We start from the raw sequence: 27727 nt of genomic DNA on the forward strand, positions 1-27727 counted from the left end.
CAAAAAAAGGAGAAGTTGGAGGGGCAACTCCGTGCAGCCGAACTAAAGTCATCAGCAGGCAAGACCTGCAAATGGGCAAAGGAATTATAATGACATTTCTCTCTCATAGGAACATTTCCATGGGTCCCTGTAAAATGAGTTTTTAAATCAATGCATTTTGTGCGATAAGAGAACCGAAACACTTCCCTGTAACATGCTATTTAGAGCAACTGTACACATTAATTAGCAAAGTAAAAACCTAAAATTCTATATTCTTACCACAGTACTGCGAAATTAACATGAGAAAAACCCCTATTTACCCCGCACATACTGCATGTCACACACATACTTGACACAGGGAAAGACCTCTTTGATTGTCAGAGGGCTCTTCAATGAGTATTACCTTAATACACAAATGTAACTCCTTGTAACCTGGTTATGTTTAAATGACTTTATTTATAAAAAAAAAAGAACCATGAAAAAATACTATGGCACATACCATATAAGCAGACGCACATGGTGCATTTAAGGGAGGGCCGCCATGGTCCATTTTAGCCGTTACCTCTTATGAGTCTTGGCTCCTCCCCACAGTCCGCTGTGGTAATAGATTAAATAGCATATTAAAGTCTTTGTATCTGTTTGTGTATGTGTGTGTGTTTGTGTATATATATATATATATATATATATATATACGCACACACACACTGCTAGACACTTATGATTGTCCATCGCGAATCAGCGTCCATATTGTCACAGAAATTTAAAATATAATTATACAGTATTAGGAGGAATTGGTCAAATATGCAGTTAATAGTCCAAATTAGTTAAACACTTACCACATATGATTTCTAAATTCCTGTAGTATAGCTGAATCTTCCACCATTGGAAGTGAAGGGTTTACAAGAGTAGATTGCTTTTTTGTGCCAAAGCTAGATTCCAGGCTGAAGATTACGTTCTTTGGCAACACACCTATTTATTGAGACTGCACAGTATATATTTACTTTTATATCACATCAGTAATCACAAATTGTTAGTAAATAGTTCATGTGTCTTGCAGTTTGGCCCTGAAGGGTGCACAAGGGGACTCTGGATCTTTCTGAGATGTTACAGGCTTACCTGGCTGTAGGGTGCTCCTTTACCAAAAGCTTCCATCCCCTGATGATTAGGAGGACAATAAATGTGATCACTAGTTTTTGCGTTTTTTGTCTTTAAATGATGACCTGCTGGTGTTTGCTGACTCCAGGTGTGTATATCCTGCAAGTGAAGAAAAGATATGCCTGTTAACAAATCTATAGTTGTCCCCATTGGTCAGTCTTAGGAGTTCAGGAACCTATGCTTGATTGGACCAATCCACTGACCAGGGATCTGTAGGTAGAAATTTTGCGGCTCATTTGCTTTCATGTAGTTGGTATGTATGTGATATACAACTTCTTTTGGGAACTCCATTCATGGGAAAATGCAAGCCAAGGCTCTGACTAAAATCAGAGCCATCTCAGAACTTATTGGCGCCTTGTAAAGCCAACCACATGGCATGCCCCAAATAGCAATGAGTTAAGGATCGATTGGAGCCATACTGTAATTGATCTTAGAAATGTAGCCTTCATACTACAGTTGTCCCTCTTTTCAACAGAAGGCTTTTCTTCCAAGAGGTTCTTCATAAGCTGCTGACCGTCATTAAAATAGTGAACTGCATTACCGATAGCACATTGCAGCTCAAATATAACAATCCTCTGTTTCTATCTCTAGGTGGCCCAAATGCATCATATTCAGATTATTTACAAAAAACATTTAATATTGCCTCATATACCCTTCTTGCTAAATCAACACCCTACAAAAGGGATCAATGGAATCAGTACCTGCACACCAATGCGATGCAAGAGTGTATTCCCTGTACTTTCTAATGGCCAAAAAGGACAGTTCACTCAAGCCGATCCTCAACCTTTAGCCATTAAACAAGTTCATACTCTCCAAACTCTTACACATGGTCACTCTACAAGATGTCATCCCCTTCTGCACCAGAGACTTAATTGAAAGAAAAATCCCTAGGCAACTTAAGGTCTGTACATGTTAACAGACCATTGAAATCACATACATGATATAGGACTCAGAGTACGTTCAAAATTATTTAAAAATACATTTCTTTAATACAAATTTCATTTAAAAACATGTTGGAAAACATTATATTTATCTTTTGGTCACATATATGAGTTGATCATTCTTCAAAAACATACAGTGAAATAAATCAACATAAATAATCAATAAGACATAAACAGCCGCGTCATTGCTTTTTTCTTTTCTTTTTGCCAATACTACTTGTTGGTAAGCCCACCGAATCGATCACTTTGGCTCCCTTCCTTTCCCAACCCATTGTGATTTTAGAAACTACTCTGCAATCGAGATGCCATCATCTTGAGTTTCCATAAAGCCTTCATTGCATTCATTTTCAGTTTCCGTTGTAGAATCCCAGTAGCCAGTACTCCGAGCTGAGTTGTGATATGTCTTGCAGATGAGGCATCAAAGAATGCCCTCAAGACCATATGTGAGATGGAATTGGTTCTCTAGAACCGTTTCACTTCCTGTCCTCAGACTGCGGCTTGTGAGGTGTGCTCTTTTGTTCTGAGCTATGTAATTAAAGGGAAACTTCAGTCCCATCATTTCATTCTTTGAGCTGGTATTCCCTAGCTGCCTTAACCTCATGAGATGCAATTTCCGGAAGCCCTTGTAAGGAAGGTTGACCTTCAAACGGTCTGTGTCGCTGCTTTGAAACCATCCTTTCACTGAGCACTAACAGGCCAGTCAGAAGTCCCTGACATGGAAATGAATGTTAGCAGTAATGTTATCGAGCTCCCTGAGAAGGGGTGGATATTCTCCAATGCAGGAAATTCTGGTTCGCATTATGGTGGCCCCAGCAGAGGTACAGAGCTTTTCTAAAGAAATCTGCATCATAGTGTCTCCAAATAAACATCTTTTCAAGCAGGCACATTCTATTCCTGAGGTAACATTTTGTATTGTAGTTCATTTCTATTAAGTAGACTGTACAAATATGTTTGGGGCCAGAAAAAGGATTCTTTAACACTGGAATACTGTTGCTGTTGCCAAGCGACTGCTTCTGTTCTCACAGATGCACTTATAGAATATCATATCCACATTGTAGAGATAGAGCAATGTGTGTGCACCTAATTAGAAAATGGGGATTTATCCCCATGGTTCTACGTGTCACAAGAATAGCTCACTGAATTGAGCACTCGCTGCTGACAGATGTGTTTTTGGAATTCCTGAATTCGAATCTTAGTGAGGCAAACTCAGTCTTTCGTCCTTAAGAGGTGGATACATTGAGTACCATAAACTTGGTAATAGTAACATATTTTATTCACAAAGCTTAGAAATTACAGAAATGCGGAATGTAAAGCTATAAAAATCTTATTAAAACAAAATTATTATGGCAGCCCAGCACAGGTAAATGCATGTCACAGCCAGTACTGTGTGAGCCAGGTTGGCTCTGACTCTAGGCAGACGTATTTCGTACATGCGTCTGGGAGTGTGGTGCTAAACCCATCTTCTTCATCATGCACTGTGTGCCTACTTATGGCCCGAGTTCCTAATTTAAACCTTTCTGAGGAACGCACAGCAGTAATAGCTTTATTTACGAGCCACTAAGAACTAGTTGGTCGTTGTCAGAACCTCTTTCAGAGGGCCACGGGGCACTCTGGGGCTACTGGGCCCAACTGTGGGGTTTGAGGCCTTTTAATCCTAACTTACTGCGGACTCTGAGCAACTGGGCAAAGTACCCCTTATGCATTTTACTCTCAGGATAGTATTGGCTGAACAGTCCAAGGCTCCCTCAGGGGGAGGTGGATGCAGAATAATGAACACAATCGCACAACTCAAAAGGCACTTAGCAACAGGAAATCATTGTCCAGCCAAATAGCTGTTTTCTATTTCTATCGCTATCCACACAAAGGAAAAATATGACATCCACAAACAATTACACAGTTATCCCCTGATGTTTTTTGGGTGGTTCCCTATCCCACTCACTCATTGCTTTAGTGATGGTGGTTGTTTCTGACTCTAATGTAAAGTCTGTAGTGTTCTAGTGCTACTGCTCCAACTTAGCAGCAAGTTCCCCAGGGGCTGACGGGCCCGAAACTAGCCTTGCCCATTCCGGCAGGTGTGAAGCTTTTGGAGTTCCTGAGTGCCCATCCATTCGTGCTCACAGCGGTTGCAGCTGAGTTCAGGTGAGTTGGCTGCACTCAGCGGGTTCAGAGTCTTGCGCTCTTGAAGCGACCGGAGGCTCTCTTGGCTCCTCCTGGGGGATAATTGTTCGATCTTCTCCCAGTTGGAGTGGCTGCAACGATCCTGTCTTGGGTCCCTCGCTTGTATGATGGTGGGCAGGTTCTCCCACTGTGTCCTCATTTTGGTGCAGCTTGCAGTCCTCGGTGCACCCGGTGACAACCTCTGACACATAGGGCCACCACAACTCCTAATCCACAGGCTCAGGCCGGATCAGCCCTCCAATACTTTTCTTTTCCTCACAGGGTACACTGGTATTGGCAAGCAGGCAGATGCTGGTGCTACAGGCGCCAGGGCAGATGGTCTTGGATTCCCTAGGTGATATCGTCTCACCCAGCAGCGAGAATAGCAGGCCTTCTTCTCCAGTCCTGGTCACAGGCAGAAGTCTTGCAGAGTTCCCCTCCTCCCACAGCCTGTCTGGCTGCTTGGCAGATGACAATTTTTGGAGTCTCCTACTCTCCTTCTTAATGTCCATTTCCGGCTCTAAATGTGATTTAGGGTCTGAGTTTTTGAAGTTTTATGTTGGGGTCTGCTTCTTTTGAAGTGTCGACTCCTTTGCTACCTCTTGTAAAGCAGTCTGTCATAGCAGACATGTCTCCAAAAGTGATAGTCCAGCAACACAGGCAATAGAAGTGACTAGAGCTCACACCTCAATGTCAGTCAAAGTGATATTTGCATCAAAGATTTAGCCTAGAACTCCCAGTCCTACTCTTTATGATTCTCTTTTCAGCTTCATCTCCTTCCTGGGATGTTCCCAGGCCCGTTTATTGCGAACTCAAGGAGTCAAAGAGCACCAATTGAAGTGTACATGGGAAGCCCCGCTCTCTCTCTCTTTTGCCAGCCCACTGGAATGCAGCAATACATAAATCGGTCTGGGGGGTATCTCTCCAAATCCTCTCCCTGTTTCACCATGCAGGCATGGGTCTCTCAAAATGTAAATCAGCGCCCTCCTTTAATTGTACTCTCCACAGGCACACATAAACACAGTACATGTGTACAACATACACTCACTACACAGTACTGTATCCTCCATTTATTGTACCACTCATAGGCCCATATTGTACCACTCATAGGCCCACATACATGCAACACCTGCTTTAACATGCATGCACTGCTCATCATTGTCTCCTTCATGAACTGTACCATTCACAGGCACACATACATCCAGCGTCTGCATTTAACATGCAGACCCTGCCCAGCACTGTATCCTTTGTGGTGTATCACTCTTGGGCATACATACATCCAGAATATGCATTTAACATGCATGCACGGCACCCTTCTTGTTTTGTACCACTTACAGGTACATATACACCCAGCAAATGCTTTTATCCTGCACACACTGCACTGCACTATATTCTTCAGGTACTGTACCACTCATAGTGCATATACATCCAGCACATGCATACACCATGCACACACTGCTCCGTACTGCATAATCCCTGTATTGTACCTTTCACAGGCACACACACACACCCAGCACAGATACACCATCTCTGTGCTGCGTGACATTTCACAGCAAACTGATGTAAGCCAGGGGTGAGTTAAGCACACACAGCAGCGGAACTTTAAACAAGCATTGGAAATGCAATAGGTCTCGGATTTATTTGAGTTAGAGCTAATGGCATTGTAAATGGCAATGTCTTTTAGCCATGTGTTATGGAGTGTATGCATGTGGAGTGTAGTGGAATTATATGTGTTGGATTGGAATTGTAGCAATGGTGGCATGCTGCGCTTTAGATGAATATGTTTAAAAGTAAAGTGCACCATACTGCGATTGCTACAATAGTTAATTGTGGATGCGTTAACAATTGATGTGTGCACTGATGGCTGGTGGTGTGTGTGCCTGTAGAAATTGTGCACTGATGGGTGGTGGTGTGTGTGCCTGGTGGAAGCGTGCACTGCCGGCTGGAGTTGTGTGTGCCTTGTGGAAGTGTGCAATGACTGCTGGTGGTGTGTGTGCCTGGTAAAAGCGTGCACTGACGGCTGGTGGTGTGTGTGTGCCTGGTAAAAGCGTGCGCTGGTGGTGTGTGTGTCTTTTGAAAGCGTGCACTGACGGCTGGTGTTGTGTGTGCCTGGTGAAAGCATGCACTGATGGCTGGTGGTGTGTGTGTGTGGTTGGTGAAAGCGTGCACTGACGTCTGGTGGTGTGTGCCTGGTGGAAGCCTGCACTGAGGACTGGTGGTGTGTGTGCCCGGTGAAAGCGTGCACTGACGGCTGGTGGTGTTTGTGCCCGGTGAAAGCGTGCACTGACGGTGTGGTTGTGCGTGTGTGGTGGTGAGTGTGTGTGTGGTGTTGTTTGTGTGTGTGGTCTTATATGTGTGGTTTTGTGTGTGTGTGTGGTGGACTTAGTTCGAGTTTTCGTACTCTGCACACTCACACACTGCCCCTACACAGTCACACACTGCCCCTACACAGTCACACACTGACCCTACACAGTCACACACTGCTCACCCTACACACTCACACAATGTACAACCTGCACACACACACACTGCTCACCCTGCACACTCACACACTGCTCACCCTACACACACACTGCTCACCCTACACACTCACACTGCTCACCCTGCACACTCACACACTGCTCACCCTACACACTCACACATTGTTCCCCCTGCACACTCCCACACTGTTCCCCCTGCACACTCACACAATGTTCACCCTGCACGCTCACACACTGTTAACCCTGCATACTCGCACACTGCTCACCCTGCACGCTCACACACTGCTCACCCTGCACGCTCACACACTGCTCACCCTGCACACTCACCCCCTGCTCACCCTACACACTCACACACTGCTCACCCTACGTAATGCGAAAAGACCTAGCTCTGCCCTTTGGCCTGTGTTGTAATCGTACAGTAGGTTGTGAGTCGTTGCGCTTGATTGGTTGGGGCATCCCCTCCTTGCTGCTCCCCTCACAGAGGGCCGGCTGCCTCCATGATGCTCCCAATGCACGTGTTCTTTTGTTTTAGCTCCTGTGTGTCAGTGCACCCTGTAAGCGCACAAGCATACCCTGCTCTCTCTGGAACACTCACTGCTGAGTCTCTCTCACACTGCTCTCACTCTCACTCTGCTGTCACTCTCACTCTGCTGTCACTCTCACTCTGTTGTCACTCTCACTCTGTTGTCACTCTCACTCTGTTGTCACTCTCACTCTGCTGTCACTCTCACTCTGCTGTCACTCTCACTCTGCTGTCACTCTCACTCTGCTGCCACTCTCACTCTGCTGCCACTCTCACTCTGCTGCCACTCTCACTCTGCTGTCTCTCTCACTCTGCTGTCTCTCTCACTCTGCTGTCTCTCTCACTCTGCTGTCTCTCTCACTCTGCTGTCTCTCTCACTCATGCTGTCACTCTTCTGTCTCTCATGCTGTCACTCTCACTCTGCTGTCACTCTCACTCTGCTGTCACTCTCACTCTGCTGTCCCTCTCACTCTGCTGTCTCTCTCACTCTGCTGTCTCTCTCACTCTGCTGTCTCTCTCACTCTGCTGTCTCTCTCACTCTGCTGTCACTCTCACTCTGCTGTCTCTCTCTCATGCTGTCACTCTCTCTCATGCTGTCAATCTCACTCTGCTGTCTCTCACTCTGCTGTCTCTCTCACGCTGCTGTCACTCTCACGCTGCTGTCACTCTCACGCTGCTGTCACTCTCACTCTGCTGTCACTCTCACTCTGCTGTCTCATGCTGTCACTCACTCTGCTGTCTCTCATGCTGTCACTCGCTCTGCTCTGCTGTTACTCTCGCTCTGCTCTGCTGTCACTCTCGCTCTGCTCTGCTGTCACTCTCGCTCTGGTGTCTGTCACTCTACCTTCACTCTCACTCTGCTGTCACTCTCACTCTGCTGTCACTCTCACTCTGCTGTCACTCTCCTGTCACTCTCACTCTGCTGTCACTCTCACTCTGCTGTCACTCTGCAGGGCCATGTAAATGTGCCAGCTCCATCAAAGCATCTCGGCCTTGGTCTCGTCACTTGTGCCACGACACTGAACAGCAGGCAGCCTCCCTCCACTAATCTAAAAAACACGATGTAGCGGCTAGTGTCGGGGGCTGCGGCGCTGCACTGCCAGGGCCATGTAAATGTGCCAGCTCCATCAAAGCATGTCGGCCTTGGTCTCGTCACTTGTGCCCCGACTCTGAACAGCAGGCAGCCTCCCTCCGCTAATCTCAAAAAACACGATGTAGCGGCTGGTGTCGGGGGCTGCTGCGCAGCACTTCCAGGGCCACGTAAATGTGCCAGCACCATCAAAGCATCTCGCCCTTGGTCTCGTCACTTGTGCCCCGACTCTGAACAGCAGGCAGCCTCCCTCCGCTAATCTAAAAAAGATGATGTACCGGCTGGTGGCAGGGGCTGTGGCGCTGCACTTCCAGGGCCATGTAAATGTGCCAGCTCCATCAAAGCATGTCGGCCTCGGTCTCGTCACTTGTGCCCCGACTCTGAACAGCAGGCCGACTCCATATGCTAATTTCAAAAACACGGTGTAGCGGCTGGTGTCGGGGGCTGCGGCGCTGCAGTTCAAGCGCCATGTAAATGTGCCAGCTCCATCAAAGCATCTCGGCCTTGCTCTCGTCACTTGTGCCCCGACTCTGAACAGCAGGCAGACTCCATATGCTAATCTCAAAAACACGATGTAGCGGCTGGTGTCAGGGGCTGCGGCGCAGCACTGCTAGGGCCATATAAATGTGCCAGCTCCATCAAAGCATCTCGCCCTTGTTCTCGTTACTTGTGCCCCGACTCTGATCTGCAGGCAGACTCCCTCCGCTAATCTCAAAAACGCGGCTGGTGTCAGGGGCTGCTGCGCTGCACTTCCAGCGCCATGTAAATGTGCCAGCTCCATCAAAGCATCTCGCCCTTGGTCTCGTCACTTGTGTCCCGACTCTGAACAGCAGGCAGCCTCCCTCCGCTAATCTAAAAAAACACGATGTAGCGGCTGTCGTCAGAGGCTGCAGCGCTGCACTTCCAGCGCCATGTAAATGTGCCAGCTCCATCAAAGCATCTCGACCTTGGTCTCGTCACTTGTGCCCCGACTCTGAACAGCAGGCAGCCTCCCTCCGCTAATCTCAAAAACGCTGCTGGTGTCGTGGGCTGCGGCGCTGCACTTCAAGGGGCATGTAAATGTGGCAGCTCCATCAAAGCATCTCGGCCTTGGTCTCGTCACTTGTGCCCCGACTCTGAACAGCAGGCAGCCTCCCTCCGCTAATCTAAAAAACACGATGTAGCGGCTGGTGTCAGGGGCTGCAGCGCTGCACTTCCAGCGCCATGTAAATGTGCCAGCTCCATCAAAGCATCTCGGCCTTGGTCTCGTCACTTGTGCCCCGACTCTGAACAGCAGGCAGCCTCCCTCCGCTAATCTCAAAAAACACGATGTAGCGGCTGTCGTCAGAGGCTGCAGCGCTGCACTTCCAGCGCCATGTAAATGTGCCAGCTCTATCAAAGCATCTCGGCCTTGGTCTCGTCACTTGTGCCCCGACTCTGAACAGCAGGCAGCCTCCCTCCGCTAATCTCAAAAACGCGGCTGGTGTCAGGGGCTGCGGCACTGCACTTCCAGCGCCATGTAAATGTGCCAGCTCCATCAAAGCATTTCGACCTTGGTCTCATCACTTGTGCCCCGACTCTGAACAGCAGGCAGCCCCCCTCCGCTAATCTAAAAAATACGATGTAGCGGCTGGTGTCAGGGGCTGCTGCGCTGCACTTCCAAGGCCATGTAAATGTGCCAGCTCCATCAAAGCATCTCGGCCTTGGTCTCGTCACTTGTGCCCCGACTCTGAACAGCAGGCAGCCTCCCTCCGCTAATCTAAAAAAGATGATGTACCGGAACCCCCTAAACATTAAACAACTTGCATCACAAGTTAATGTTTAATACAAAATAGAACACTACATGTAACCTGTTTACGAAGTTTAATGCTTATAATTATGTGATGCTGCCTGGGGCGAGTGCAACGGGGGTGGTAGCGCAGTCATCGTGCTCACCGTTCCACTACACACACAAGCTTTGGCAGGGAGCCAGCATGCGCGCACACACAGCTGAAAAAAAAAGTAACTGGAAAGAGGTGAATGCGCGCCGAGCATCTGGCTTCAATTACCGCGGCCCCTGACAGCTGGTAATTGATGAAATATAGCCTTCTGCTGCGCGTGTCCGCACGGAATATGCAGGAAGAGGAGCAACTCTACAGCCTATGGCCTATTGCGTGCTGGCTTGTAAAAACACAGCCATGCGAGGGCCAATTGCCATGCAGCTGACATAAATGACGAGCAAAAATCACGAGCTTCTCTGGAATTCGTAGGTTAGATTTTCGAGTCCCTCACTAAAGGACTCTTAAGCCACGCCCACTTGTTGGGACGTAGGCAGAGCCCTAAAAATGAGTGATGAAAATTAAGTTCCTGGCCCAAAAAAAGAATTGCCGGGTCAACCTACTGCAAGCACCTGCACACATTAATCATTGGTGCCCTCGACACGCATGAAGGAACTGCTTACCTCCTGGTAATCATGACTTCATTGCACCTTTGTTATAGTTCAGTACACTTCATTCACTTCTTTGTGCGTTTGCTGCCATCAGTGGTGCGGTGGGTAAGCAGAAGTATTAGTTCTCGTTTTCCCTTCTGTGCCGATGGCAGTTCTCCAGATTAAGACCTCCAGGATCCCATCCCTGACTTCTGCCGCCGCAGTTAAATGTGGCTGTCTTTGGCCTTCCTCAAATGAAACCTGTCAAATATGACATTCTTTTGTTTTGCACAGTGACACCCCTGCACCCAGTTCACAAATGGTTAACGCAATTATTTCTGGAAGTGTACATCAATCCTTTACCTTTACGATTCACATGCAGCTCTTGCTGTGTAGCCAGTTGGCTAACCTCTCAAATACAAGCTCCTATTGATTCTACTTCGTCTATAGAACAAACCAGGGCTGCCGTAATGCTTTTGATTCATCAGTGCAGTTCATGGTTTTCTTGCCTTCCCTACTGTACTGTCATGTAGATCACAGCCATCTAGGATCCGTTCGCTCTCCCAACCTAAGTTTTATAAATTATGACCGGAAAGCCCCTGTCAACACCTCTCGCCAGGTTCATGTTTTAGATTGGTCACTGGTGGCCACCACATCAGAGGTATACTTTGATCCATCATGTCCCGTGCGTCTCACCTTCAATACCTCTCATGCTAGAAAGAAAGTGCGCCATTGCCCGTGGCACCAAAACTACCAGAAGAGAATGCCCCTTGTCCTTTGCTTATAATAGAGACTGCAAGTCAAGAAACCCTTCTGTGCAGCCACAAAAGTTTGGAACTCTCTGCTCTCCCAGGTCTGCCTGGCTCCCGCATTCCTTTCTTTATTGAAACATCTTCATGCTTTCCTCCTTATTGCCCATTTCCCGGCTATCGTGACATTTGTATATGCCCTATCGCAGCCCTCTTACTGTTTGGCCAGTGAATGCAGCATTCTTATTGTTGTCGGCTCTTTCTGCTATTACTTTTCTTGCCGGGTTTGTACCTGTGGTGAAGGTTAACGTATATTAATCCTTCCAAAAACAGAATTACTTTCCTATAGCGTTGCAGCTCTTTCTGTGATCAGTGTGCTGGTCTGTGTTGTGTGGGTGTGTTTTGCTAAGGCATCAGCATAATTGCATATATGCCTTACCTCCTCTGAGGTTTTGCCTCGTAGTTGTACAAGAGACGCGGAGGCGACATTGCTTTAAATTCGGCTACAGAAATGACAGAGTGCTGAAGAACCACCCGAATGTGACAATCCGCTTATTGCTGTCCTACCTGGGCCCTAAACGCTCAATCCACATTCCTGTCGGCTGCTTAACATCTAGTAGAAAAATAACTGCTGCCTTTTTATCTGAATGGTATGCTGCTCTTATATCATTTTATTACTAAGGTGGTCCTTTCTGCCTTTTCAGTAACGCAGCGGATTAAGGAACTGATGGAGCTAAAAAATAAGAAGAACTCCAAATCCAGGAAAAAAAGGAAGCAGAACTCCGAGGAGGAAGAAGGTACGAGGGCTGGCGAAACTTACTGCGTGTCGTGCCGTGTGGCGCTCTCCACGTAGAGCTGTTTGATGGAGGAAGCGGTTTCCTGTGTAGCATAGGAGAGAGAAACTCTATGTAACAATGGCATTTCCGCACTGTTAATGGGACGGCAGGAGAAGTTAAAGGTTTTCAAACAGCTTGTCATGAAAGGCAGGAAATGGCTGGCCTGCCGGATATTGGCTGTGGAGGCTGTGTATTTTGGCTGGGTTCCATTGGCTATCTTTTCCTGGTTGGTAATGAACATCAATTTATCCTGTCATATGAATTTGGTATCCCCTGTAAAGTCTTCTACTTATTTTCCATGCCTTCAGGGGTTAATGTCAGCGACCTTGGAGATGAAATCACTTGATATTGAAGGAGTGGAAAATCAATTGGTGATAGGACCATACAAACGTGTGTCCCGTCTATCTCAAGAGTAAACGAGTGACTACATACCAATGGGCACTTCGTTAAGAAGCACTCTCTCATTTTGTATCTGTAGGCACTATGCTGTGATAATTTGAAGGGCAGAATATTAGGGTGTACGGACCATGACCTATATGCCTTCAGGCCAGGGCTGCATACAATTCTAATTTAAGACGTTTTTTTCAATTGGGACTAAACTTTAACAGGTACTTATTTACGCGCTTTCAGGAATATAAAGTAATCAGGGTTTCGAAGGCACAACGGTCCATAGATTGGATTAATAAATGCACAGGGAATTGATTTACATTTAGCTAGGATTATTCAGAGACAGGAACTGATGTATATTCAGCACCTAATATCAGTTGAGTTGGGTTTGAACTATAATCATTGAGCAATTTACAACGAAAAACTGTTTTCATATGTATGTATTGAGGGGCTTAGGTGACTAGGAATACATTAAGGCCCTCATTATGATGTCGGGCAGAATCACTTCCGACTGACACCGCATCGGTCATGGGACCAACCGAACCCAGTCCGCAGTCTCAACTGCCTCATTAGGATGCGACCGAACATTGTTCAGTCACATTTCTATATTTTACTATGGGAGCATGCATTCTGGATGTAAACCGGCTGTAACGCATGCACCCGTGGTAAAATGGGAGGTGCAGTCCATCCCTGCACCTCCCATCTCCCATCCCACCTCACATCCCACCTACCTCAAGGTACCTGCCACAAGGTGCAGGGATCAATAGGGAGGCACCATAGGTGCCCCTTCGGCCTTCAACCGGAGGCTGTGTACCCAAGGGGTCTCAACTGCCTCATTAGGATGCGACCGAACATTGTTCAGTCACATTTCTATATTTTACTATGGGAGCATGCATTCTGGATGTAAACCGGCTGTAACGCATGCACCCGTGGTAAAATGGGAGGTGCAGTCCATCCCTGCACCTCCCATCTCCCATCCCACCTCACATCCCACCTACCTCAAGGTACCTGCCACAAGGTGTAGGGATCAATAGGGAGGCACCATAGGTGCCCCTTCGGCCTTCAACCGAAGGCTGTGTACCCAAGGGGTCCTGCTGGGGGTCCCCAGAAGGACGCTTTCCATCATGGTTTTCTTGTTGGTCAGGCCAACATGGAAACCATGTCGGAAACAGTCATCGTAATCTCAGGGTCAGAAAGGCCCGCCCTTGAGATTACTTGACCCATTCCGACTGGCAAGCGGGCTCTCCGAGCCCATCGAAAGCCGGCTGGAATGACCTGTTGGATTCCTTTCCCACCGCCTCCATCAAAATGAGGCGGTTGGAAAGGAATCCAACAGGCCCATTACGATGAGACTCGGAAGGCTCCGACCGTCGGTCGGAGCCTTCCGAGCCTCATCGTAATTGGCCCCTTAGAGTCAACTTGGAATGTCAGCAGATGAATGTAGATCTCTTTTCTCTGTAGTTACGATTGACACCTCAGTTGACAGGTAATCCTGTTTTTTCACCTCTGTTAATAGACCTCCATTGACCAATTTGCACAATAATTGTGGGAAATGCATTTCGAAATGCAACCTTTGAGCATGCCTAATTTGATCAAATGGGTCAAAAGTTATAAGGGGAGTGCCCCAATTTTAAATTAGTTATCCTTTAGCTGACCGTCTGCATCAAGAACTCTGAAACTGCTAATTGAAGTTTGTTACCATGACTGTCTTTATATTTGGTGCCTTTTTATAGTTTGATGAATTGTAATCCATATGTTTCGGACATATAAGAAAAAATATGACTGTCTAGTATGTGCATATGCCACCACTAAACTTATTCCATAAGTGACTGCGATCTCTGAAAAATTACATGGGATTGACTTCTCACAATGATAAAATAAAAATCGGTTTGCGCCATTTAAGTGTTTGGGCATTTGACGCTCACTGTTGTGATCCTCTTTGAACAAAAAATATGCCATATGCAAAAGCAGACTGGCATTGGGCCTACCCACTAAGGTGTTTGGACAAATTATTGAGTTGTAAATATCGGGAGACAGAAATATTGGGAAAAAAATATTGCGATGCAAAAATATTGTGATGCAGAAATATCGTTGTCTAGAATAATGTTTTTAGGTCTTGCGCCTAGTGTTGCACTGCGCAGCAGTGTTCGCGCAGGGCGAAACATTTAGTGAGTGAAAAAACAGGGTTATCAGGCTAACCGAGGAATCGCACACCCTCATGCGTGTGCTTTTCCTTAGGTGAGACCCGATTGGCCTTTGCGTGCGTCTTTTAATGAAAGACTGCACGCAATAGGCCACAGGCGTCCGCATTGCTCCGCCCATGGCCTATTGGTGTCTATTACGCGCTTGGTGCGCGTAATAGACACCAATAGGCTATGGCCCGCAGTTTTCACTCGGAAGTGAAAGCGAACGCTTTCCCTGCCGCTTGTTACACCTTGCACGGAGTATGCAGTTGAGTACTTGTATCCCAAGGAATGGGCTAACAAGAGGCAATTATTTCATCTGCAATTATCCTGAAATCCGCTGGTGCATTGATTTCCAAAGGAGTCACGCGTGGCACCGCAGAGGCTTCTCGCAGGGTATGGATATACTCTGTTCAGCATCTCTAAATGTAACTTTTATTTAAGAGTCACGTCTATGCATTTTGTGTGCATTTCTTTGCAGACTTCAATCTGTATACATCACCATAAGAAGGGTGATTGTTGCTGCTTCTTGTTGAACGCTTGTGACAAATGGATGGCGAGGTTAGAGCAGCATCCTTGTGTAATTAGCAGCTTCAACTAAGCATCGAATCATGAAAGGTCAGCACCTCTGATTGGCAGCTGGGATGATTACAACCAGTGAGCCGCGCTCCGTGCCCGAGCATCGCTGCAGCAGCAAGTAGCACTTCCTTTCCAGGTATCGAGCGGTTCCTGAGCACAGGGTTCATGGAGATGGTGAGGAGAGAGGTGTGGCTCCTTCGCGTTGGCTGCCGGAACCGAGGGCACCGTCAGTGGGGGGAGCAGGGTGAATGTGCTGAGCTACTGAAGTGGGGCAATGGAGCTGAGGAGAGCAGTCGTGGCCAAGGGAAGTGCTTTTTTTGAGATGTTAGTTCGTTCAATGTCATTTCTTCCTAACTCTTCTGCACTCGTTGCCATGGGGGTGATTGGAAGCCCTACAGGATCTTTCATACCTTTTAATGCTTTGTCCAGGCGACTCCGTTGTTTTAATGCTGATGAGATATAGGTTGGTGTTTGCTGCAGGGCTGGTCTTGTTTTCCCTTGTTTGCCACCCTTCGGTCCTGACAGCCGAGCTGCGGAATGAGGCAGCCAGAGCAGTCCTAGTGCACTTGGCATAGCACCAGTTGCAGATAACGTCCGAAAAACCACCTTGGATGATCAAGTCAATGTGCGGCTGTGGCGGCAGCATAATTTCTTCCTTCATGAAGAGGCTGGGCCGCGCGACCTGCTGCTCCGACGTGCTGTCCTGCAGCTATACATCGTACCGGTTGCAGAGTCTGTCCATCGAGTGCCCAAGCCAGCCAAAGGTAACTTGTTTCTTTTCAGATTCAAGCCGATGCATTGCAGTGTCCTTTGGAGCCACGTTAAAAGTCCCTGAGCCGAGGATTTTAGCAAATTGTTGACCTTGCAGTGAGTTATCCAATATCCCTTTGGCATCTCAAGGTTTGTAGCAGTGGAGATGTACTGCAGTAATTGATTTTGGAATCCGATCAGGTGATTTACTGGCTGTGCTGGCAACCACTTGCTAGGAATCGGGGAAGACTGTAATGGATGTTGTAATTGCAGGGCAGAGTGTAAGCGTGTCTCTTACAAGAAGATAACTTTTCATATTTTTGTCCGTGTTCTACTCGTGAAACATCGTCCAGCTCTACAGAGGTGGACATGTTAGTTTTTGGGTGCATTCGGTATGCAACGCATGTTAGAACAAGCATTTGCAATGCAATAGGTCTCGCATTTTTTACTTATTGTTAAAGGGTGTTTTTCAAAAAAAATTCGAGCGGAAAAATGTGCCTCCTGTTATTTATTAATGTAAAAGATCTTCATGTAGAACCCCAGGCAGTAAGTAAAAACACAGACATATGAAACCTTGTGTCGGCGCTGCAGAGTTTCAAATCTCCAGCCTCTGGTTGACATGAAAACTCCAGGCTCTGCCTGTTCACGGAAATCCATTGGAAGCACTCAGCCAGCTGAGCTATCTAACAAAATAAAGACTCTCTGCCAGTCAACACCTGGGTGACAGACACCTCTTACTTGAGGGTTGGGGCTAAGTTTCATTAAGTACATTCACCCTTTTAAGGTAAACCTACAGATTGTTCTATCGATATATCTTCTGGCCGTGTTTCATAGGGCATGTGCTGGAACAATATGCACCCCTTCTCTCACATCAATATTACTGCCCATCTTCGCCTTTCAGCTTTAATCTTCTACTTTAAGCTTCAGTTTCGGACAGTGAATGGAAAATGTCCCATTTTATCTGAAATAACCAACAAGTTGGTTCAATGCAAGCTGTGTTCACTTCCCCACTACTATGTCCCCAAACTTGAAATAGGGCATTACAAGAGAATGTAGCATTGTTATTTCTCCACTGAAGAGGAACTTTACTATATTTGATTGATCTGAAATTTGTAAAGCGCAGACAAACCCAAAGGCATCAAACCTAACAACATAGTGATGAGATGACTCTGAGACCTAGCAGAAATTTTCTGGTACAATTTTCCTCTTTCACAATAGTTCAGTTCTTTGTAGGTCGAAGCATGCTGTATTGAGGTAGGAACTTGAAGCTCTGCCTACTCTCCACCCACATTTTTCATTGGCTTCTGTCATTGACCACTGTAAACTGTGTCTGATTCTTGGTCAAAAGGCCTAGTAGTCCCTCCTTAGTATTGCCTTGTCTCACTTTGTAACCTCCCATGTTAACACCCCATGTTACATGTGCTGTTGCTTGGTAGGCTTTAATTACAGCCTCCGAGCACTATTTTCTTAAATACCTTTGTCCTGCCTGCTGTTACAGGCAGGACACGCTCTCTCCTAACACTTTAAAAAATTGCAATGCAATAGGTCTCGTTTTATTTTGCTAATGCTTTGTTTATTTTATAGATGCAGCATAAGTGTATATTTTGTATTTCCCCATAATGCACTAATTATGACCTTTAATAGCAAAGTGATCTGCATGTCATTCGGTCCCATAAGTGTGTCAAGCATTTGTGCTGCATTATATGCAGAATCCTTATGGTGACTAACTTTTAGATAACCACTTGTGTTAAGCTTGGAAGTTTTTCTTTGTGTCTGCCTCGGTTAAGCTGAACTACGGCAAACCTTCGCCAGGACAAACCTCCTTCCTAAGGGTCACACAAGTCTCATGTCTATGGGTGCAGATGCTCACATTGCTGAAAGGCCGCTTCCGCTGTGTCTCACATGGTCATGTGTTGGCCTGGTGTTTTGAGTGCAAGAGCACTCAGTTGGCTGACTATTGCATATCAAACCTCTTTCGCAGCACCCTGTCTAGATAGCTGCTTGTAACATAATGCTCTCAATTTTAGCGTGCATATAATATTCAGGTAGTTCTTCCATATGTGTTTGATTGTCTCCTACAGTGGTGTAATTGCATATATGTCAAATTATCACTCCACTGCAAACAATAAATATAATTAAAAAACAGTATCAATTACGATGCCAAATGTTCCAACTTTTAATAATGCGAGACCTATTGCATTGCAAAAGCTTGTTTTTCAGCTTAGTAAGATCGTTGTTAAGAATATCATTGTTTTTAATAAAGAATATTGTTTTTAGGTCTCGCCTGGCGACCGCAGCTCGAAGCGCTGTCGCCAGCGAGATCTATTGTCACTGACTTGCCTCCCAGGGGAGACAGGAGATGGGCACGCGCAGGACGGACTGGAAATGTGAACGCGCCTGTGAACACGCACGTACAGTCACGCGATGTGCCCATCTCCTGTCCCCCTTCCGTCCTCGCAAGCCATGCAATCTGCTGCATGCCTCCCGTTCAACCCCACTCACCGGGAGACTCTGCGCTGCTCCGTGGCTGGCTTACCGACAGAAAGTCCGTTTATACTGACTTTTTTTTTTATGCACAAAAGTACACGAAAATGCCTGCGCACTCTCGCAGAAGATCTGAACATCGTCTTTCAGCACACGAGTGACATTTTTGCAGGATGGACAGATGTCAAGGAGGCAGGCCGTAGCCACAAAAGCGGTTCCCATTGCCTAATGTCGGAAATATGTTTAGAAAGCAGAAGGGGACATGCTAAACAATGGCTGCCGCGCGCAATGAGAGAAGCAGCTCACCCAACTCGAAACAAGCATTTGCAATGCAATAGGTCTCGCATTTACGCAAGTTTGAGCTGTTGACATTGTAAATGACAATGCCTTTTATTTATGTATTGGTTTTTAAATTTTAAATAAAAAGCATGGACAATTACAATGCCAATAGCTTAAACTTGAGTAAATGCGAGACCTATTGCATTGCAAATGCTTGTTTAATTACTTTAATGTGTTTTAATTCATATATTAATTAGTGTCAAAGTGGGTTGTTGGGTTTGTAGGAGGCTAGGGTGAGAAGTTACTTAATAATTATTAATTAGTATGTTTTAAGTATGTGATTGATATTCATTTTTGATATTATGTAATACGAATTTGATTTACTTGCATTTATATAGGGTGGAAGTTAATAAGGTAATATTTTATTAATGATTTTTTATTCTTAATTATGTAGATTGCATAATCATATGTTTAGTTACATTTAAGGCGTTGGCTGCTGGGTTTGTAGGGGTATAGAGTGGGAAGTTAAGTAATAATTAAAAATGTATTGATTAAGTATTGAATTGATTATTATGTACATTATGTAATACTGATTTGTTTTAGTTCTATTTTAGTTGCAGGTTGCTAGGTTTGTATGCGTATAGGGTGGGAAGTTAATTAAGTAATAATTTAAAAAATGTATAATTAAATGCTTGATTATTATTTATGTAAATTGTGCAGTTATATATTTTTGGTGTGGGTTGCAGGGTTTGTAGGGTGGGAAGTTCAGTAATAATTAACAATTAAGCATTAATTGTTAATTAGTTATGCAATTGATTATCAAGTATGTAATTTTATATATTTATTTATTCTAGTTATAGTTTAAGTGTGGGCTGCTAGGTTTTTAAGGGCATAGGGTGGCAAGTTAATTAAGTAATAATTAAATAACCATTATTTTATCATTGAAAATGTATTAAATTGTTAATAAATTATGTAAATTGATTGTTTTTTAATATATATATGTTACGTAATAATGGTTATATTAAGAGTTTTATGTTTGTTTCTAAATTAATAGGATTATTCAAATATGTAATGTGTTTGAAGTAGTTCACCTAGTGTTACTTAGACAGAAGGAGGAATAGTTAATCTTAACCCTCCGAAGTCTAACGCTTTCCCTACTATTGCACACACTGGAGTTGGATTAGTCCATTTAACCCCTCCAAAGTCCCAATGCGTTCCCTACTGTTGCACCCGCTGGAGTGGGAATAGTAAATTTAACCCATCTGAAGTCCAATTCTTTCCCTACTGTTACGCTGTTTGGAGTTGGAGTAATATATTTAACCGTCGCCGAAGTCCGTTACTTTCTCTACTGTTGCATAAACTGGAGTGGGAATAGTAGATCTATTATTACCAGATTCCAATACATTTTCTAATATTGGTTAAATATATTATTTATTATTTGTTTATAATTTTAATTTCATACTATTAGTTTATATTGTTATTTGTTTTTAAATCTTCATCATATTTTTTGTAAATGTCTTTTTTATTTAAAAAAAAATATTTTGTTTGGTAATTTATTTCATGTTTTGGAATAAAATTGTTCATATTTTTTTCATGTTAAAAAAATATAAATATATGTGTTTTTTATAGTAGTGCGTTTAAAGAATTAAACAAAAAATTATAATGCAAAATGTGTTTACATAAGTATATATTTAAATTTTATTTTTATTTATAAAGTTTTATATAACACAAACATGACTTGTGAAGGTATCAGCATTAAATATCACTGAGATTTATTTAATTAACATTATATAATTGGTATTTATTAATATATATATATATATATATATATATATATATATATATATGATTTACTAATGTAAATTATATTAGTGTGAAACAATATTTGTTTACTTATCATTATAAGGATGGGGACACAATATTTTTGTAAGCAATATTTTTGACACAATATTTGTGTTACACATTATTGTTGATGCCGATATTGTATCAGTGATCCCTATTAACCCCTCTGCTGCGCATGATGGAATGGTTACATCATGTGCCACAGCGCTCGAGTGCTTGGAACCATTCCGTCCTCTGCACACGAGGACCAAATCTCGTGCTGTAAACAGCAGTGGGATTTCCTTTTTTATTTTTTAGCCTCCGGAGCTGCAGAAGAGTTTCCCCAACCTCCTGAGGCATTTTTTTCTTCAATGTTATGATGATCATGCGCATGGCGCGCTGACGTAATTACATTGAAAATGAAAGTGAAATGAGCCAATCGGCTCATTTCACTTTCCTCGCCTACTTGCTCGTGGGGCTATCTCACTCCTCCAAGTATGTAGACAGACGCGAAAGGTATCAGAAAGGGAAGAATCTCCCCTTTCCAATGGCACCCTTCCCTAGTGGACCCCTGCTTGCTGATCGCTAAAGGGGAGTGATCCGCAAGCAGGGATCCACCCACTAGACACTAGGAAGGGAGGAGCTGCCCCTTGGGCAAAGACTTTTGCTCCCCCCTGGATTTTATGGCTATATTCAGTCTTGATTTTTTTTCAGCACGTCATGCACGCTTTCAGTTTTACAATGGCGGGAGGGAAACACTTCCTCATTCCTCCTCCCGCAGCCATTTGCTACTCTGCCTAACCTCCTTCCACTCTCGTTCCATGGGTTCCATGGGTCTCTAAAGGGACGGGGCGATGTTTCCAAAGGCATTGTTGGTTAGTGACGATCGGATCTATTCCCATGTGGTTTGGTATGGTTGGCATGCTGAAAGCGGCCACCTGCCATTTCTTTTTCTATTTCATTATTTTTGTTACACCAAAGTAAAGAAATAGAAAAAAAGTGTGTTTTAATGTCCACTACCATGAAGCAGATACTAGAATTTCCAGGATCGCACGAAAAAGCAAGATATACGTCCTCTAAAAATATGCCAAAACAAGTCCAACACCATACAACAATCACAATGGTTAGAAAACAACACATACCCCCTTCACTTAAAATCTTTTACCCAGTAACCGTTGAAAGACAACTGATGACCCTACAATATATTTATTCAACGATGAAGTATGGCGTTTGTAGTTTCTTTATTCCGTAATTTCTTTGTTTTATTTAAAGTGAATCTTGGCCTTTTTAAAATGTTGTTGATGTAGTTATGAAGCTGTTCAGATATTTTTCACACCAGCTTTGCGTATTTTTTCGGGCAGTATCCAAGCACGCTGCACAATGGAAATCTTGGGTGGGAAGATTGGAGTCTGTGTCACTCAAAAGTAGGGTTCGGAATCTTACCAAGTCCGAGCTGTACATCACCAAACAGTGTGAGCCCTAGGTACCATCCATCAGGGTGTCCCATTTGTATATACATGGGTAACTTTTTTTCGAGGCGTGCGTGCCACTAAAATAATGAGAACTGAGTCAGAGTCGACCCAAGACTCTGGGATGGTTGTAGGAACCAGTGCATAAACCAAGCCTTGAGCATTCTTGGTACCTAAATCTTGCAACAGACGTCATGTAAAATATGATCAGATAGGAGATAATGCTCTATCTTTAACTCTTGGAGCATGTTAGATCTTTGGTGGCAGGCAGAAACATAGAAAAGCTCAACTCGTTGTATGCTCAAAGGCCCAAGAAGACATCAAGCTAAGCCAATTTTCGGGACCGAAAACCCGCACCAAACTGATTTTCAGCTTGACATAATGGTGCCTTTTGTTTGCATGTTAGGCAGAATTGTAAAGATTTTATTTATCCTACTTTTATATAACGAAGGCCTCAAGTCAATCACAACAATAGGGCACAAGAAGATGGATATATCTAAAGGTTATATGTCACAATGAGTAGAGCACTGAAATTATGTGATTGTGCATCTGTGACGTATTTAGCATGATTATCGATATGCTGCATTTGCTACATAATCCATCATCTGTCACGTAATCTGCAGATTTTAACAATGCTGCTCAGTGGAAAGCCATTTGCAAAGCTGGACTGGTCAACTTTCTGTTGCTTATTGCTATATTTGAGTGTTAAATTGGTTCTAATCAGGTACAACCAATACCCACACAGTGTTACTAAGTGTAAAAATGTCAAAATAATGAAGTACAACTGTTAGAAAATATGCCACGTAATTTACTCAACCCTGCCTCATAATTCGACCCTCTTCTGCCTCACACATCCAGTGGCCCTGGCAATGAGCTATGGTCCTTCCATAATAGCAATCTGCTTAATACTTTACACATAATGTTGTTTATGTTGATATATAATAGTAATAAAATGGATTAATATGAAAATCATACTGAACTTAATAAATATGGGCAAACATTTAAGTATCTTTTTTCTATTCTCTATAGGGAGTATATACATATAAATCCACTCTATGCCACATTACAATCCACGATAAATACACTCCACACCATGCCACATAATTCTACTCCACAAAATTATTACTCAATGACAAAGTGTTCCATGCCACACTATTCAACTCCACACAAATTCATTCTACACCACATAATTCCACACCAAACCACATAATTCCACAACACAATTCCGGTACACACCGCATATATCCAAAACTCAACATTAAATTCAACATAATATCACAAAATTCAACAGCATACCACATAATTAAACTCCACTACATAACACTCCACACCACAAAATATCATTCCACAAAATTACACTCCATGACACATAATCCCACTCCACATAATTCCAATACACTCCCAACGCTTAATTACTGTCCACATAATACCACTGCATACCATGCCACATAATTGCACTACTCGAATCCACTCTGCACCACACAATGCCACAACTAACAATTCCAATCCCACACACATAATTCCAATACACACCACATACATCCGCTTCACTCCATAACACACAGATAAGAAACATTTACAACGCCAATAGCTCTAACTCATTTATTTTAAACACCCAACACACATATCTGAAGCTTAGCTCCTACCTATTTGTTTTTTTTTTCATTAACATTAAGGCAAAGCTATCCACACAGTTCCACGCCACACAATTCAACCTCACACATTTCCAATCAACACCACATAAATCAACACCAAACCACAAAATACAACTCAACGACACAATTTACATCACACCACATACATCCAATCCACACCATGTACTTCCACATCTTGCCACAAAATTCAACAGCGCACCACATAATTTTAAATCCACTACATACCACTTCACAACATACCATTCCACATAATTACACACACTAACCCACAATGCCACACCACATAATTCCAGTACACTCAGTACCACATAATTACTATCATAATTCCACAGCACACAATGCCACATAATCCCATACACAAATACATTAAATACCACACAGTTCCACAACTAATCCAATCCAGCCCACATAACTCCACTACACACTACATACATACAGTCCTTAACCCACAAGTAAAAGATATTGCCATTTACAGTGCCAATAGCTCTAACTCAAACAAATGTGAGACTTATTGCATTTCCAATGTTTGTTCTTCTTTTGAAGCTTCGCTTTCCCCACTAGCTTCGACAAGCATTTTTAGAAGGTATCTAGTCAGTGGTTGAAGTGCATAAAAAATGTATAGGAACTGTGATGCTGATGCTGTGCGCAAAGGGGGTGGGGGTGAGTAAGCCTAGGGGCTGGGCTAAGGGCACGGATAAAAATACAAAGATATTCTGTAATGTTTTTCGGAATTTCATCTTAAGGTAACTGACCTATAAAATAAGCTTGAATAAAAAATGAATAACATTTAGGTTAATCAGTGGGAAATGCACTGTCATACATTATGAAACCTCTATTAGTTAATGCACTGCAGAGGTCTGTGTCTGTAACCAGAGAGCCACAGGACTGAATTCTGGTTGGTGCAGTTGATAATAGTGACCTGTGTATGTTTAGTGCTACACAGTCCCTGTCTGTGATAGACAGCACTGTAAATATGTAAGTCGTTATTTTAAACTTGCCTCACAGTATAAGATAGCCTGCTACAAAATGAAAGGATAGTTGGTTTGATGAGTGAGGGAAAGTATTGATGGCTGAGTCGATGGATGAAAGAGTGAAAGGGAGGGTGCATTGAAGGATGAAAGGGTGTATTGTTAAATGGATGAAATAATAAATAGATGAGTGAAGGGGTGAATAGATGGAAGGAATTAGTGAAAACATGGATGGATTAGTGAGTGAAAAGATTGATGGATGAGTGAAAACATGGATGGATAAATGAGTGGATGGATGGGGAGGGTGAAAGGATGAATGTACGGATGGATGGCTGAATGAAAGGGTGGGTGGATAGATGAGTGAAAGGGAGGATGGATGGAGTGATTGGGGGATGGATGAACAAACGGATGGATGAATGATGGATGAGTGAGTAAAAGGGTCGATGGAGAGATGAATGAGTGAAATGATAGATAGGTTTGGATATGGATGGATGAATTGAGTGATGAAAACTGAATGATGGATGAAATTATGAATGGATGACAGAATGTAAAGGTGAAATGGTGAATATCAGCAGATGGTTAGAAGGATGAGTAGATGCCTGATCAAAGAAACTAGAGAGCTCTTCTGGGGAGGGATGTGATAACTTGCTTCATTTGCTTGGTGGCGTAAGAGCTTTGGTTTGAATTCGGGGTATTTTAATTTTTTGGCTACTCCTTGTGATGGCGTGTGGTTCTCAGAGGTATTGTGTTTGCCAGCAAACATATCATGTAATTATTTCCTACATGGAACTCAGGAAAGCTGGACAGAGTTCCAGGTTCTAGGGGAGGTTTAGATAAATAATAGAGAATCAAGGCAAGAGTGTGTAGGAATTTGTGTAGAAATTAATCACCACTGGCAATGGCTCCATGAATAAACCAAAATGTGCTTTGAATAAAAAGTCATCACTGTTAGTAGCACTTGATTGGCTTAAGGGCAACTCCACTGAGCTGTTACTGAGCTATTAATACACTTTGGGCCTGATTATGGTGTCTGCCGGACCGGAGTCCGTCTGACATCGTTTGGGATCGGAGACCGAATGACCTCCTGTCGTCGGTCCCAATCCAGCAATTAGGATGCGACCGAACACTGTTCGGTCGCATTCCTCTTCTTTACAATGGGAGCATGCATTCCGACCGGAATACATGCTCTCATTGTAAAGAAATGAGATGCAGTTCATCCCTGTACCCAGTGGCAGGCACCTTAAGGTGGCTGCCACCGGGTGCAGGGATCAAATGGGGGGCACCATAGGTGCCCCCTAGGCCGACATCTGGAGGCCTTGCACCCATGGGTGCCCTGTGGAGAGCCCCCAAAGTCGGATTTCGACAGCCTTTCTGTGTCGGAAAGACCGGCACAGAAATGCTGTTGGAATCTGCCATCATAATCCCTCGGGCGGAATGAGCCACTTGAGGGATTACTGGAGGATTTCCAAATGGCAGACGAGCTCTCTGAGTCCATCGGAGGCCATATGGAAATCCGGTTCCATTTTGATGGGGTCGGTCGGAAAGGAATCCGAACAGACAAGTATGATGCCGCAGGAACTGCTCTGACCGAGGGTCGGAGCCGTTTTCTTCGGCATCGTAATCGGGCCCTTGGTTGTTGACCTTATAGCTACTACACTTTAATAACATAGAGGAAATGCCAACTTCTGTTTTTGGTGCATGGGGAAACATTATATTGCTCAAAAAGTGGAGTAAAAGATAGTATAGGGATTCCAGTACGCCCTTCCTTCTTAGACATTGATGCGGAGAAAGCCCCAGCTGGCTGACAAGAACATATCACTAAAGCGAGATATACCTTGACTGCCCTTATGCTAAGGAGGTATAACTGGCTTACAATTTTTAGGTCTCGCGACCTATCGATGCGCGCATGCGCATCGAGCGGAGCGAGAATTCAAGTGGCGAAAATTCTCGTGAAACCACCAGCTTTTTGCTGGCGTTTTCATGCAGTTCATGTGAACCACGTGTTCAAACATGAACGCGCATCAGCCTCCCTCCATTTGCCGCACAGCACATCAAAGGGCTTCGCCCAGCGTGCGCTCTGCGGCTTCTCGGCTTCTCCTCCCCTAATTACGCCGACAGCCTTCCTTGCATTTCTCCTCCCCCTCCCCACTCCCAGACTGCCAGTCTTTCATGTAAACGTATGCAAAGCACGCCATCTCCCCGTGCTTCCTTTGCACTTCTTTCTTATGCTGTGGTGGTGTGTAGGAACAAGTGAAAATACTCCACAATAAATGAAAAATAATGAATTGTGAGAAACGTGCTTTTCTAATGTTCATAATTTCGCCTTTTCACCTTTTAATGCCGAATTTATTTTATTAGGTTTCCGTCTGTTTATCTTACATCTTTGCTTTTGTCTTCCTTCTCCATACCCTTTCTTTATACTTGTTTCCGTTTTTATCACTTAAATTGTCTTTCTTGTTATTTTAATTACCCTCTTTTCATTTGTATTTTAATTGTAATTTATTTTGCTTTTTATTTTACTGTGCCATACTTTTCTATCACTGCTTCCCGCCCTCCCTCACTGCTCCCCTATTTCTCCTCTCTCTCTCTCTCTCTCTCTCTCTCTCTCTCTCTCTCTCACACTCACACCACGCACCAGATCGTTTGCCTTTCCTACCACCTTCCATTCTAAGGTGTTGGTTCACATTCTCTTTCACGTCAACGGAAGCAGCACACTCCCAGGATCAAGTCTAACAATTCTCATTGCACCGTATGTCTTGTAATTAAACGAGGGAACTACAGACATAAATCCCCACTCGAATGCAGCTTCACTGGATCACTTTGCCAGCTGCTAAACGAGGTGTGGCATCTTTTAAA

At 44.1% G+C, this 27727-nt stretch overlaps 1 protein-coding gene across 3 annotated transcripts in view; it reads left to right on the forward strand.

Annotated features, from left to right (window-relative positions):
* The window catches only part of LOC144768507 (rho GTPase-activating protein 39-like), a 513307-nt gene that overhangs the window by 382262 nt on the left and 103318 nt on the right, over window positions 1–27727 (forward strand). For 2 of the 3 annotated variants that reach the window (XM_078652230.1, XM_078652232.1), the window contains one exon: window positions 12165–12257. The exons of the other annotated variant lie outside the window; for it this stretch is intronic. In XM_078652230.1, coding sequence (XP_078508356.1) covers window positions 12165–12257 — 93 coding nt within the window. The remainder of the gene's footprint in view (window positions 1–12164; window positions 12258–27727) is intronic. 3 annotated transcript variants of the gene reach the window in all.

Source organism: Lissotriton helveticus, chromosome 7 (assembly GCF_964261635.1).
Source record: "Lissotriton helveticus chromosome 7, aLisHel1.1, whole genome shotgun sequence".
Lineage (NCBI taxonomy): Eukaryota > Metazoa > Chordata > Amphibia > Caudata > Salamandridae > Lissotriton > Lissotriton helveticus.